We start from the raw sequence: 14,992 nt of genomic DNA, 5'->3' as shown, positions 1-14,992 counted from the left end.
CCAGGGTTCTTGGAACTAAGACCCCCACTCCAGGGTTCTTGGCGCTAAGACCCCCATCCCAGGGTTCTTGGAGCCTAAACTCCTCAATCCAAAGCCCAGGTTTCCTGGAAGACCCTTAGCCTAGCATCCTTGGAAGATAAGGCCTTCATCCTAGGACTTGGAGGCTAAGATCCTCAACTCAAGGGTTTTGGAGACCAGAACCCCCCAACTCAGTGTTCTTAAAGACTAATGCCCTCCAGCCTAGGTCCTTTGAAGGTTAAGACCCCATCCCAAGGTCTTGATAAATAAGACCCCATTTCAGGGTTCTTTGAGGTTAAGGCCACCCCAACCTTGGTCCCAAGTTCAGATCTTCTCATCTCAAAGAAAACAGTCTTGCAGAAAAATCATACTTCTAACCTTCATGCAGCCTGAAGCTCTAAAGAATTTTCCATAAAGGCTGTCATTAAACAAACAGCTCCTGCCTTGCTCATTTGGCCTGCTCTTATCCTGGAAGGCTTGTTTTTGTTGCTTCTAAATAGGCCTCTTCTTCTCTGACAATTCAGTGGGGTGTTGGACTTTTAGCAGCTAAATGCTCTTTCCATGGCTGCAGATTTTCAGTTTTGGTTCTCCTTAACCACTTGCATAAGGGTACTAGGGAGAAGTATTAACTGGAAAACTCAAATGCGAGAAACTGGATGATAATGTTTTTGATGAACAACATTATTTCAGAATGCGGGCTCTACTGGAATGATCATTTGAAAGAATTTTTAAAAGAGGATTAGATTTAGACACATTTCCAATATTGCTTCTAAGACTCCGCTGTTCTTTCTAATGAGAGTCATGAAAATATCTGAGCATAAACAAAAAGTTTACCTCATGCTGGGTGATTTATTCAGTCCCGTTAGGCAATAGGGTGGGTGACAAGATTGTATGTTATAGACCTTAATTATCGGGAGAATGATTTGGTTGCCCGACCTGTGCACTGCGATTTACCAGAAGACAGGATGGAGTGTTGGGATGTTGAACCATTTGGAGAGGTTGATGATTTTTTTAAAATTTTTTTTTATTTATCTGGGGCTTCTCCAACATTCCACATAAAGGTACAGCACTAATCTAGGTCTTGAAAATGTGAGCCTAAGATCTTATCCTAAGGTTCTTGGAGGTTTAAACCATTTTTCTCTGACTGAATTCTCCTTTGGTATTGTTGAGCCTAATGTAATGGAGTGAGCTGTGTCTGTAAAAAACCTGTGTTGTCAGATCCTCACGCCTATGCCTGTTAGAACTCCGTGTGGGAATGGATTGTCTTTCTTATATTAATATTGTGCTCTGGAGTCAGAAGTGACCCCTAGCAGACTTTCCAGCCGGTTCTCTGAGACAGTAAATCAATTGCACAGGAAGAGACTGCCCATCTTTCTCCCTCAAAGCAGCCGGTGGATTTGAACTGCATGCCTTGGGGTTGGCAGTGCAGTTCCTTACCACCAGGCCAACAAAGCTCCTGTATGTTAATAAGGCACAATTAGTGTAAGGGTGTCAAGTCAACAAGAAATTAAACCAGCCAGCGAGCGAAGCAGAGATGAGTGAAGTCACATGATGCCAAATCACACAAAAATGGCCCAGGAGCAGAAACTCAGAAGAGATGGGCACCTTCCCCCAGGCACTATGGACAGAGAAAGACTTCCCCTGGAGCTGACCACCTTAGTTCAGACTCCTAGCCTCCCAAACTATGAGAGAAGACACTGACTATGTTAAAGCCATCCGCTTGTATTTCTGTTTTGGCCATACTAGATAAGCCAGACACCCCCATTAAGATGTGGGCACATGGTTTTACCCGTTTGGTGAGCTGAGTGTCCATCATGAAGTTGTGAACATGCTTCTCTGCTTTGGTGAGTTCCAGCTTTCGGGCCACCACTGCCACCACAAGGGCCGTGCAGCCCGCACCCTGTGGGGGGACAGAGGGGAGAAAGCACATCATTAAGAGGCAAAGGCCAGGTGTCAAAGGTGGTGAGGCTGCGCCCACTGTAGCCACATCCCGGGGGCGGGGACCCAGATTCTTCCACCCGCCTGCACTGTTTCCTGAGTTGTCTCCCCTGGCTGACCTCTGAGAGACTAAGTCTTCCTAGAGCTGTTGTGGTTGTTGTTATTAGGTACCATCAAGTTGACTGCAACTCATAGCAACCCTATGAACAACAGAGGTAGTCAGTTCTCAGTGAAGCAGGAGTATAGATGAAGGCTGAGATGTTGGATAAAATTGGGGAGGAGGGGCGAGAAACACCCAAAAATTCAAACTCGGACCCAGCTCTAGTTGGCCCTCTAGTGGGTTTTCCAAGGCCCTAAACCACACGGGGGAAGATTACCCATCTTTCCCCTGTGGAGTTGCTGGCTAGTTCGGACTGCCACTCTTGGATCAGCAGCACCACTCTCAGCCAACAAGGTCGTCTGCTAGGCCTTGTTACAGGGAATGACCGAGGACCCCCGCACACATGCCCTCTCTCCTTCACGCACATCCCCAGCCTGCCATGACCACAGACCCAGGAGGAAGGAAAACAACTAAGCTAACAGAAAATCAACTCAAAGTGCTCCAAGTTGATTCAAACTCACAGCAACCCAACGTGAGAGGAGAACTGCCCCACAGCGTTTTCTTGGCTATGATCTTCATGTGAACAGATTGCCAGACCTCATGTCTAACCAGTGTTTAGGTTAGTAGTCAAACACAAACCATTTGTACCACCCAGGGACCTTCGGTGAAAGCAGGGCCAGCACAAACTACTGTGCTGGTGGGGCGTCTGCTGAGTGTAATCTGATGAAGAGGAAATACATTTTCCCCAAGATGGGGAACACTTGGAAGCTTGCATGCATATGTATACACAGTGACTTGCTGGCCCCCACGGCTGGGGCTTTTTACCCACAGGTCTGTACTGTGACTTGTCATAAGAAGGTGTGTGTGTTAGAGGGGTGAGGATGTGCCGGGGGGTGGGGGAGAATTAATCATGGGTGGAGGAGTAAGGAAATGGGAAGGAACTGGTGTGACAAACAATATATCCAGATTTTGTAAATAAACTAGTATAATAATAATAATAAACAAAAAAACCCCCATATAGTACAATTTAAAAAAAGACAAAGAAAAAGGTGCCTGCATTTCAGTGTCAGGCAGAGATTTTTTTTTTATTTTATTTTTTTAATTTTTTTTTTGAGGCAGAGATTTTAAAGACAACTCTCCTGCCGCAAACCAGGGGTTGACATGTAGAAGACTCTCAGCATTTCCTAGGAAAATGTCATTCCCACAGGTTGGTTCATCTAGAAGCAAGAGAGTGCGTCTCAGGAATAAAAGGATGTGCTGCCTTCTAATCCTTGGGGCATGTGCTTCGTGGATTGGGAAATGAGCTGGGAGAAGAAGTGGCACATCCCAGCACTCTCCTGATGGATTTCAAATCCCCCCTAGTGCTTCTTGATTGGCCCTCGTGCACTTGAGAGAGGTGAGAGAGTCACTTGTCCTCTTCGGCTTCGACTTCAGGCAGCAAGTTAGCCCTTGTCCTTCTCTGGTCCTCAGGAGAGCGAGCGCTGTCACCAGGGGCCCTCGTGGGCCTCCTGCAGGCTTGACCTTGGGCTTGCCTGACCCCCGCTTGTGGAGAGGGAGCTTATTACGGTCAACAGGCTGCCACAGTAATTATAGTTGGTTGCTTCACAGATCAGTTGAGCAGTGTGAGGTCCTAGAATGTAAGTAATTCATTAGTAGCACTTTGGGTTCACCAGGTCTTAGAAAACATGTGAGGGAGAGAAAACTTTTTTTTCCCCCAAGACACTGCCATCTACAATTATGAGTTGGAATTGATTCAATGGCAGTGGGCTTGTCTGGAGGCTGGCCACACAGCACAGAGCTGGGAGGCGTGCAGATGGCCGGCCCAGCCCGACTCCCTCCTTTAGCCCTACTCTCTCCACAGATGGTCAGAGGCTGGTCTCTAAGAGTTGAGTCTGGATGAAGTTGAGAGCGCTTCTCCCAGCTTTTCGTGAGGGTACCCACCTAAACACTTGAATGTTCCTGGGTATGTCTGGTCAGCCTCCCATTTCCAGCACAATGACAAAAAACCCCCGAGTCGGTTGTGGACTTTCCTTTGCTGACCTCATTTCCCTCTCTGGCATGGGGACGGCTGTGTTTTCTTGGCATCCGTGACTTGCAGGAGACTCTGTGCCCAGCATTTGGACAGCCTGGCCTGGAACTGTAATCAAGTTAGCCAGGTCTCCAGAAGCAAAACATAGCTGCCCTGCAGGGTAAATGTGTGCTCCCTTTCCTCAACCAGAGCGTGTAGAATCCCCCTCTTTTATGTGGAGTTCCGAAAGGACTCTGAGTGGGGCGAAGGGGCAGGCAGGTGACAGTCAGAGCTTGATCAGGCATTGTAATCTGTTATATTAACTAACTGGAATTGCTGTTAGGAAGCAAAATGTATATGAAAAAACAAATGAAAATATAATTTGTAAACTTTCACGCCAATAAATAAAAAGAAATGCAAATTCTAAATAGAAAAAAACAAAAAACAACTCTGAGCTGAAAGCCCAAAGGGGGAGACTATTTCACGGTTACAAATGGAACATCAGAGGAGAGGACTCTTCCCAGGTTCGAGTCTTCTTTGTCTTCCTGAATTCCAGAAAAAATGCTTTCATCATCACCGATTACAGGGATAGAATAAGCCTGAGGAGGGAATCTTCCTCGCTTGCCAACCCATCTTGGGAATTTAATAAAAATAATCAGTCATCCACCATCTCAGATTTCCAGGGTCTAGACAGAGCCTCCCATGGTTTCTGCCATGGTTCACAGCCTAGCTTGCTCAGTATGAGGGCTTCTAATTAGAAATGAGACTGTTTTAACTAAGAACCTCTATGTCTTCTATGATGATGATACATTTCTTCATGGAGGCAGGAGGATGGGCCATAAGACAGTCCCCAGGTTTCATTTAAAGATGACACAATTCCCTTGTGGACATTTCTCTGGGGGATGCTAGGCTCTTAACCTCTAATTTAAACTTGTACAGACAGCCATGGATACTCTCAGCCTTATTTTTCTTTTAGAAAAGACACTGACTGGATGTAATTAGGGAAGTCTCCAATAAAGAAGCCTAGTTGGGTCACTTCCATTAAGAGGCAACCTTGTAAAGACGGGGTCAGGCATCAGCAACCTTCAGAAGGTGGCAGACGGGGTGCTGAAATGGAGACAGCTGGTGCTTACTAGAGAGTGTGCGTGAGTGTGTGAGTACATGTGTATGTGTGAGAGAGAAACAGAGTAAAGCAGAAACAGAGAGGAAAAAGTAGGAATGAGGGGAGGGTGGCAGGGAACAAGGTGGACTGCACCCTAAAACAGCATGGGGCAGAGGAAAGGAAGTGGGAAGGAATAAGAAAAAAGATGAGCTGATAGAACTGAAAGAGGAAGGAAGAACAAGGAACTAAAGTTTAAGCCAGAAGTTAACGGTCAATTATTTTGGTGTTTCAGAGGAAATTTAGGATTCTCTTGTCCACCACACCATTCCTACCACACCCCACATAGTATTTGTTCATCTTTAAGTAGAATAATGTCTCCACTGGGATCCTTTTGCGGACCTTGTGGAGCAGTGGATTAATCCCTGGGCTTCTAATGGAAAGGAAAGGTCAGTGGTTTGAATCCACCAGCTGTTCCACAGAAGAAATATGAGGCAGTCTGCTGGTGAAAGGAATCATGGGCTTGGAAGCTCTATGGACTAGTCTATGTCCTACAGGGCCACTGTGAATTAGAATCAACTTGTTGGCAGGTAGAGCGTTTTGTTTTGTTTATGGTCCTTTTGGGGTGATGATCTTAACATCTAGAGGAATTTATCAGTCTGGCGGGCCAGGCTGGCAGCCTGGGAGCACTTGTGCGATGTGGCCGTGGTGCAGGCTGGTTTTAAGGGACACATTGCCAAGGGCCTGGCTAATTTTGGCCTGGAGGAGAGCGCATGCTGTTCCAGTGTGGAATCTCAGAAATGGCTAGTGGGCAGAGGGGGCATGTGAGGAGAGGCGGGGGGCCAGAAAAGGGAAACAGCTGCCCGGAGGACTTCCGCGGGTCAGACTGGGGAGCAAATCCATGACTCAGCTGTGCCAAGGCCTGAATCACAGTTGACACTGATTGGATTCCTTGGGTCTTCTCTGCCCAACTCCTATTTCCGTGGGGTATGATGTGGAGAATAGGGCCCACCTTGATGAGCTCATAGTTTCCGAGGTGCCCTGGTGAGCAAGCCGGGAAAGGACTGGCCAGCCGGGAGGGTGAGCAGGCTCACTTGCCTACAGCCTTGGACCCAAATGAGAGGCCCAGACTCCTCCACTCTGCTCCTCCCACTCCTGGTTTCCAGGAGACATTTTCCAGCTGGAAAACCTTAGAAGCTGGAAAAACAAGCATCCCAAGGGGAAAAGTATGAGGTGTTCTTAACTAAAGAAGCATAAAATAAAATAAAACATAAATGAAAGTGACAAATGGAGGAGGGAGACCTGGAGGATTTACAGTTGGATTCTGTTCCTTCAACAGATTCCATGTAACCACTAAAATAACATCAATTGGTTTGAAACCAAGGTGTTTCAGGGAGAAGCGCATCTTCTAAAACTGACATTAAGCAGATGTCTTGCTGAGCCCTCTTTTCCCTCCTCCCCAAATGACTAAATCTGTGCTACCTTTTACTTCCTCATCACTTTCCGCGTGCAGTTCAAAGAGGTGTCTCTCATGAAGCCAGTGGGGGGAACACTCAGTGTCCCTAGCAGGCATCTTGGAAGATTCTATTTGTCCAAAACTTGTGAGTCTGACTCAAGAAAGTGGTTAATTGAAACGGGATTGACACCAAAACAGCATGGAGCCCCTCCCCGGGGTTGGTCTACCAGATGCCCACAGAGCCAAATGGCCAGCAAGGGCTCATCTTTATGTTTCATTGTTATTTTCAAGTCTGGATATTAAATACTGACAGCTTTTCCTCTACACCATTATAACTGTTTTCATATCTCTTTTTTGAAAGAAATTATCTGTTCTCTCTGCTTTAGGGGGGTGAAATCTCTCAAAGATACCAGGTCTGTGCCAGCAATGTCAAGTTGTTCAGACAATTATACACCCCGCTTAATGGTTGACAATTACACCGTTACTGGGGTTGCCAAGAGAAAACAATGATTAAGACTACTTACAGCCCGCACACACAAATCCTTCCTCTCCCTTCCCAAGCAGGCCTTGCTTTGGCCTTCATGGTGTCCATGGTAACCAAATAGGAAGCCCTACCTTTAGTCAAAGCACTTGCAATAATAATCAGGAGATATACATAGTATTGGGAGGCTGGGGGCAGGGCGAGGCGGGGATCCTCAGCAATGCAAAGCCCTTGAAGGGAATGACTCAGCGAGACAAGCCACATTTGTCAGGAAAATGCCATCAAGGGTTCTTCCCTGTGGCTGACCCCGGAGTGAGGCAACTGACTTTAATTTGGGTAAAACCACTGACAGTGACCACAGGAATACACCTCGTTCCTCTCTCTAGAAAGGTATATATTTGTGCTGTGGGGTTCTGTGCAGAAAGAGAAGATGAAAGGCTGGTGTGGGGTGTGTTTTTTAATTGAAGCTGGGTATCAGTTCCTCCTCAACTGTTTGTTCTTTCCACTTTGATCTCACCTCTCTCCATAAGGAACAAAACACTCTCTTCCAGGGAGCAACTTGTAGACCCGGGCAATGAAAGTGGGCACCGACCAGAAGCAGCCTGTCCAGGGCCACACGCCAAGACCAAGAGGGCTCTCTGCCAGAGGAGCCAGGAGAAGCAAGAGCTTCAGGGAAGCCACGGAGAGGCCGAGAAATAGGGCTGTTTCTTGGATGTGGCACAGCTCCATGCTGAGAGGGAGAATGGCTGGTATTTAAAAATAAGAGGCTCTCAGCAGGACCCGTCCACCTATGGGCTGCCTGGCTCTGTGCCGGGTGCTGGCCCGGGGATGGTTCTGGAGCACAAAGCCCAGAAGCAGCAGTGGCTCTAAGGACACAGGAAGGTGTTGGCTGTCGGGCAGCGTTTCATAGTTTACTGGGAGGAAGATGCTTTCCCTGGTTTCATGGTGACAGCTGGAATTGTGCCAGACAGACTCCCTCTAACCAATAAAAGACAAAACCATAAACCCAAACCCACTGCCAATAAGTCAATTCTGACTCAAGGTGACCCTCCAGGATAGAGTAGAACTGCTTCATTGTATTTCTGAGACTGTGATTTTTACAGAAGTAGCTCTGGGCATGCTATGGTTAAGGCATTCAACTGCTAACCAGAAAGCTGGTGGTTCAAACTCACCAGCTTGTCTGAGGGAGAAAGATGGGGCAGTCTGCTTCTGGAAAGCTTTACAGCTAAGGGGCAATTCTTCTCTGATTCACTAGGTCACTGTGGGCTGGAATCAACCTGATGGCAGTGGGTTTTTTGGTTTCCTCTTTATGGATGAAATCTTCCCTGTGCTGAGTGGTTGAGTCGGGCCACCAAAACAGTCCTGCAGGTGGGCTGCAGGGGTGGGGAGAGGCAGGCCCATAAGGAGTTAACTCAGGCCTTGGAGGAGGAACAGCAGCCATCGCTCTCCATTGCAAAACAAGAATCATTTCTGTTTTAGAAGGAGAGTTCTTCATTTCTCCTGTAGAGATGAGGCTGATGAATGAAATCAGAGAAAGCAGCCAAAAGGAAGGATTTGCTCATGGATCTGATGGGGGTGTGGTGGGAGGGTGGCCTTGGAAACAGCGTCCAACCACAGAGACCAAGAAATTCCCACACAGGTCACTGTCCACTCTGAGGCCCCCACCAATAACACTCATGTTACCCAGGCCTAGGTATGAAAAGAGGCTCCCATCGGCTCTGAGGCTCTGGGTGCCAGGATGACTGAAGAAGGCTAAGAACAGTGGCCACGTGTCCTGGACCTGAGGTGGCAGATGGCCAAGGGAGGATGCGGTGCTGAGAGGCTGGGGACACGAGGACCCACCCACAGTGACAGTGTGTGGCCATCACAATCAGCAAAGCTCTTTCACAGAACTCATTTCACTTCGTCTTCATTATAAGCCATGAGGGGGACAGGAAAATCCTTCCAGCTCCCCTTGACACTGGAGATATAGAGGTCCACTCAAGGCACACAGTGAGGGGTGGCAGTGTCAGACTCTGCCTCTGGTGCTTGACCCCATGCTTCTTCCATTCACCACCAGGCAATGGCAGCGTGATAGCAAAGTGTGCACATCCCTTTCTCTCTGTGCTGAATAGGGGAGCAGAGTCCAGCTCCCTCAACACACTTGAAGCTGAAGCCTGGGGAAGTGAGTGGGGGCCCCGGCCATGGAACTGAATCTAAGTCCAGCCCAGTCTAGGACTCAGGCCTCTCAAGGCCAGCTCAGTGCCGGGCCCCATACCCAACCTCCATGTTTCAGCAAATTTTACCATCAGAAATGGTGCCTAAGCCTGGGGAGGGGGTGGTAAACTGTAGGCCCTGGTGCTCCTCCTGGGGGAAGAGCTGGGGGTGGGTAATGGAGGGGCTGGACAGTCTGGGTGGTGGAGGGTAGGAAGCAGAAAGGTCAACCCTCACCAGCTTTGCAACCCATTTTTGTTAGGTTGCCAGGAAACCATTAATTGTCATCAACCAGGGTCTTTTCCATACCTCAGAAAAGCAGGGTAGATTTCACATGTACCTTTTGATAGGCTTGGGCATGCATGCAGGCCTGATAACTATTACCCCCATCCCCACCCCCCAGAAAGCACCTCTGTGCTCCCAGTGAGGGGCTCAGCTGAGTGGCAGGGAGTGGGCTGGGCGGGTACTCACCATGATGCCAGTGAGGAGACAGACACCTTTCCCACAGTACGTGTGGGGCACCATGTCCCCATAACCAATGGAAAGGAATGTGATGGAGATGAGCCACATGGCACCCAGAAAGTTACTAGTTACATCCTGCTGGTCATGGTACCTGCCAAGGGGAACACAGGCATTAGTAGATGCACTGCCACTTTCAAGCGTACAGGCTGTGCACAAACCTGGGGGAGGAAAGGAGGCATTCTATAGAGGAGGAGTCGGTGGTCATGGTGGCGCCCAGATCTCGTTAGGCTGCCGCAGATGCCTCAGCTGTGACCCTCCACGTTTCCCGCTCCCACCCCCGCCATAAGCTTTGCTCCAGAGGTAAAATGTTTTGTCATGACTGGCACTGTATTGTAGACATCCTTTTGGTGTTGATAAAATAGCTTTGGATGAAATCATGCAGTAATAAAATTTAAAAGTTCCCTTCTAAGCCGACAGCCTAAATGTATGGGTATGTGATTAATCTGAAATCACAAGCTCCTGAACAGGGAAAATGTCAAAAAAAATCACCAAACACATTTAGCTATTTCCTGTAAGAAATGTTGATAGAGCCCAAAGCCTGGCACCTCCCGGACGTGTGGCGGAAAACAGCAGGAGCTGGCTATACGCACTGTTTCCAGGGGGCTCGGGATGCAACAGGATGGGCTCCCCTTCTGGGCCGTGTGGGGTTCCCAACTAGAAGCATGTCACCACCAGACCCTCTTTCCTCCCTCCATCCCCAAACAGAAGGCCCTGTGTGCCAGGTTCTGTGCCAAGTACTGCACCACAGAGCTCTCGTGCACAGGGTGCCTCAGCCTCTGTTGAAGATGCAGACATTTGCAAGAGGGGTCAAAAAACAGAGGCACCTGGGAGAGCAGTGAATTTGCCCACAGGGCAAAGCTCATCAGAGGAGGTAGCACGGAGACATGAGATCAAGGGAAAGGGTGCTCCAGGCTGAGAGAAGGCCCCCTGAAAGCTCAAGGAAGGCCTCAAGCTTCAGCAGGCAGGCTGGTGAAGGGGTCAGGTTCTGCAGGGCCTTGAATTCTCAGAAAAGAAGCGTGGATTTAGTCTTAGAGGCCTTGAGAGCCATTCTAGGTTCTTGAGCAGCAAAGTGACAAGATAACAGTCCTTGCTAGAAGAGAGGTGTGCAGGTGGTGAGCAGGATGTAGGGAAAGATGGAACACAGAGGTGAGCTAGCCAGGCATGAAGCAAATGTGCAAAGCTGGGGAGAGGGGGAAGTTCCCGGTGGCAGACAGCAGCCCTCACTATGCACTTGAGCCCTGTCCTAACAGACCCCCAAGAGCATTGTGGGCCGTCCAGATCATCCTGAAAGCTTCAGGCATCTAGAAGGTGGCATTAGCAATTATTTTTGTTGTTGTTGTTAAAAAAAAATAGAGCTGTCTTCCAAGGGCAGGTGTGTCTGGAATTCCATGTGGACTTCAGAATAGCAGATGTAATAACTTAAGCTCTGCGGTGGCCTTGCCTATCCTTCCATGAGCTCCACTTGCTCCCTGCATCGTTCTGGTTCCCCCTGAGGACCTCCTGATGGCTGCCTGCTCCAGTCACTCTCCTTTCCTAACATGGGCCTGCCTCTCTGGCCGTACTCTGAGTAGGACAGGCTGGTAGGACTCTGCTCTGGTTCCCAGGCTGGGTAGGCCTCATCCTGACCCAGTGTCAGCCCACTCCAGTTCTGTCGTAGCTGTGGACAGGCAGCTGCCTTCCCTGACCCGTTCCCCTCAGCCCTGGACACTCACTCGCTTGCCGGGCCAGGCCTTGGACCCTCGTGGTCCTGTGTTCCCGGCTCTAGGGCAGGGAGGAACAGAGGCAGCCGTCCTCCCTCCAATGTGACAGACTCTGGCTTTACAGAGGTGGTGAGACAGCAAGACGGAGTGACAGGCTGAGTGTGAGGGTGCAGAAAGGTGGAGGCTTAACTGGGGCCCCATGCACCAAGCCATCAACACATATATGGAGGTTATAGAGACAGAACCAGGGCCTCAGTTAATCGGAAAATTTTATCTCCTGGAAGAGACAAGTCTTGAGCCAGAGGTCACGAGGAGGAGGCTGAAGCAGGTCAGTAATGAGGAGGTGAGCAGGGGGTCTTGGCTTGCCTCGCCTTGAGGCCCAGCTCCATCCCTTTTCCTGCCTGGGGGCAAGTGACTTATCCTCTCTGTGGCTCGCCTTCCTGCTCTACTGGTGGGAGAAGCATTCACAAGCAGTACCAGCACAGGGCTCTGCCCAGAGTGCTCGTGAAATGGCAGGAGCTGTGGCTGCTTTCGAGAGGAGGCAGGTGTTACCAATCTGGGAGACAGCCTTCAGAAGCACACAGTGGTGAGATTTACAAGTGGTGTAGGGAAAGGGCCCACTGGGGGAGTGATGAGGCATTCAGGAAGCTGTCTTTAAGTTGGAGCTGAAGAACTATTTGATATAAGGACGAAAGGAATCTACTCTAAACTCTTGGGCAAAGAAGGGGCATGAGACACTGCTCTTGAAGAATGATTCTTCTAGTAGCTATGTGCAAGACTGATTAAAGAGGCAAGCCCCAGACAGCGAGAACTGTTCAAAGGTCTGCAAGACTCCAAGGAGAAGCAAGGAAGAGCCTTGAATGTCAAGCCACAGGGTTTGGACTGAATTGTGGTTCAATGTACTGTGCACATTAACAGCTTTGCTGTGTGCATGGGTCTCCACTGTCCTTGTTTTTCTTGCAATCAATAAGGCATGGACTAGTGTTCCCTGACTACCCGGGTGCCTTTAGGACCATGATTCACCCTATTCATATGTGTTGACTCTGAGGCAGAGATTAGAGGAGATCAAAGTGGTATTAAGTATAAAAGAGATAATCTGTCTCTCTTTAAAGTTCACGTTGGGCTTACTATTTTCTCCCTGTCTAAATTCCCTTTATGCTTCCTTCTCATTCACCATACAAAATCCCATTGGTACTAATTGTGTGTACTGAGGAGAGGAGATGCAGGATGAGGATGCCATTCATTCATGATTCGTCAAGCTTCAGTGTTCTCCCCTCTGGCAGGGGCTAACAGGGATGCCCGGATGAACTGGAACCGGACCCTGTCTCCAGTGGCTTGGAGTATCGTCATGGAGATAAAACACGCATGCAACTCACCAAGCAGGAAGTGATGCGCGCGAAAGCCAGGCTGGTGATTCAGGGCTGTGGGAGTGGAGAGGAGGGAGAAATTGTTTCCAAACCTATTCACAGTTTTAGAGTGGTTTACACATTTCACAAATTCACATACTAATCTTGTGCTATTTTTTGCAATAGAGAATTTTTGGGGAGGAAAACAGTTCTCTGTTTTTCCTATGGGCTGAGGAGGAGAGGTTATAGCTTTCCTTTGAGCCAATGAGAGCAGTTATTCTAGTTATTAATTTAGTTTCAAAGTGTGGGCTATTTTTTCATTTATTATGAAATCAAGTGTAACTATAGAAGGCTATATTATTATTGGTATGAACCATCGCATTGGAACCGACCTTCTAACGGGTTTTCAGAGGCAGCAAATCTCATGGGAGGAGAGTGCCCATCTTTCTCCTGCAGAGCAGCTGGTGGATTCAAACACTGTGCCTTAGTAGAAGGCTGTAGGACTGGGGGAAATGGGTTAAACATGCACATTTACTTTTACTCCTTTCTCAAATCTCTCTACAACTAAAGATGTTTCGTTCTCCACTTTAAAAAAATGAGCAGACACCAGGAATTTTCAGGCACATGAGGAAAGACTCTAACATTAAAGATGCAGGCCAAAGCCGTCACTCAGGCAAACAAAGACAAGTGCTTTGGATCGAACACAGACTATACAGAGAAAAGAACATTAGGAAAAACATCCTCTAATTAATGTCTTGAAAAACAAAATAAGATATTGCATCTATGAAACAAGAATGTAATGCTATATAAACAAAGGCTCCTTAGCAGAGCTGGGAGATAAATTGAGGAAGTCTCCCCAAAATCTGAAAAGACAGAGAGAGAGACAGAAAGCAGAGGAGAAAGTGGGCAATCAGTCCCCCTACTCAAATAATAGTGGTTCCAGGAAGATAGAGCTGGGAGTGGAAAGGAAGAAGGAGAGGGTGAAAGAGAAGGAGAGACATAGTCAGAAATCACGTATAAAAGTTTCAGAATTGAAAGACCCGAGCTTCTAAATCAAGGGCCCACTCTCCTCAGAACAGTCTATAGAAATAGATTCACACACCAATGCACATCATTGTGAAATTACAAAATACCATGGAAAAGACACTAAAGCTTTCAGAGGATTTTTTGAAAAGGAAAAAACAGAGGTAAAACACAAAGAATAAAAAAAAAATCAGAATTACTTTGGACTTTTTTCACAACAGCACTGGAAGCTAGAAGGCCTTGGAAGAAAGGCTTTGAAATTCTGAAGGAAAATGATATCTGTGTCAGAGTTCATGACTAGTCAAAACATCAGTTAAATCTAAGGGTAGACTAAAAACATGTTCAGTGTACAAGAGTCCCAAAGATTTACTGCCTATGTACCTGTTCTCAACAAGCCATAGAGGATAGATACACTTGAGCAAAAAGCCGAAGAACTAAACCATGGGGATGGGAAATGGCTGATCTGACAGAAAAAGAGAAAAGTGCCAGGATGGTGGTGCAGGAAAGTTCTTGGACGATAACCTCATACCAGGTGTGGATAGCGACCAGTCTAGAGCAGAGCCAATGAGAAAGCTCTAGAAGAATTTACTCCAGAAAATGAAATTTATAGGAAAGCTAGAGATTCTACAGGAAAGGAAAAGTTATCACACTTTACCACAAGGCTCAATTATGATGAAAGTCATGTTGACTGGTTTATGTAAACCAATAAAGTAATTAGCTATCTAACCAAAATCACCATATAATTATAAGAGGAACAGAAAAAGTGGGAAGGAAAAGGGTGTTAAACCTCCACCTTTAATTGTCAGCAGTGAAGAGATAATACTTGAAACCAAAGAATCAAAAGTAGTAGTGCAAGCATGAAGATAAATAAAGCTTCACATAAAATTAACAAAAGGAGGTCAAAGCAATTGCCTCTGGGAAGTGTAAATAGGAATACCTGGCAGGGGGCTGCAAATACTACACAACAGTTGATTCTAAAGTATATGCATGTGTAACTGAGTGACAGGATTATATCCATACGCTTACAAGGAAGCCCAGTGAATACCACTATCATTCAGATATATGCACCAACAACCAGAGCCAAAGAAGAAGAAATAGATGATTTCTA

The 14,992-nt window shown here is 47.4% G+C and overlaps 1 protein-coding gene across 2 annotated transcripts in view; it reads right to left on the bottom strand.

Annotated features, from left to right (window-relative positions):
• KCNN3 (potassium intermediate/small conductance calcium-activated channel, subfamily N, member 3) overlaps window positions 1-14,992 on the bottom strand; it is a 222,921-nt gene that overhangs the window by 22,406 nt on the left and 185,523 nt on the right. The window contains exons 4-6 of one of the 2 annotated variants that reach the window (XM_006895835.1): window positions 12,892-12,936; window positions 9,765-9,906; window positions 1,808-1,918 (exon numbers count right to left, since the gene is read on the bottom strand). In XM_006895835.1, coding sequence (XP_006895897.1) covers window positions 1,808-1,918; window positions 9,765-9,906; window positions 12,892-12,936 — 298 coding nt within the window. The remainder of the gene's footprint in view (window positions 1-1,807; window positions 1,919-9,764; window positions 9,907-12,891; window positions 12,937-14,992) is intronic. The other variant, XM_006895836.1, reaches the window with a different exon arrangement.

This window comes from Elephantulus edwardii, unplaced genomic scaffold, assembly GCF_000299155.1.
Source record: "Elephantulus edwardii isolate Elephantulus edwardi_28Jun2011 unplaced genomic scaffold, EleEdw1.0 scaffold00176, whole genome shotgun sequence".
NCBI lineage: Eukaryota > Metazoa > Chordata > Mammalia > Macroscelidea > Macroscelididae > Elephantulus > Elephantulus edwardii.
The sequence above is the reverse complement of the archived record's forward strand: the minus strand, read 5'-3'. Positions and strand labels throughout refer to the sequence as shown.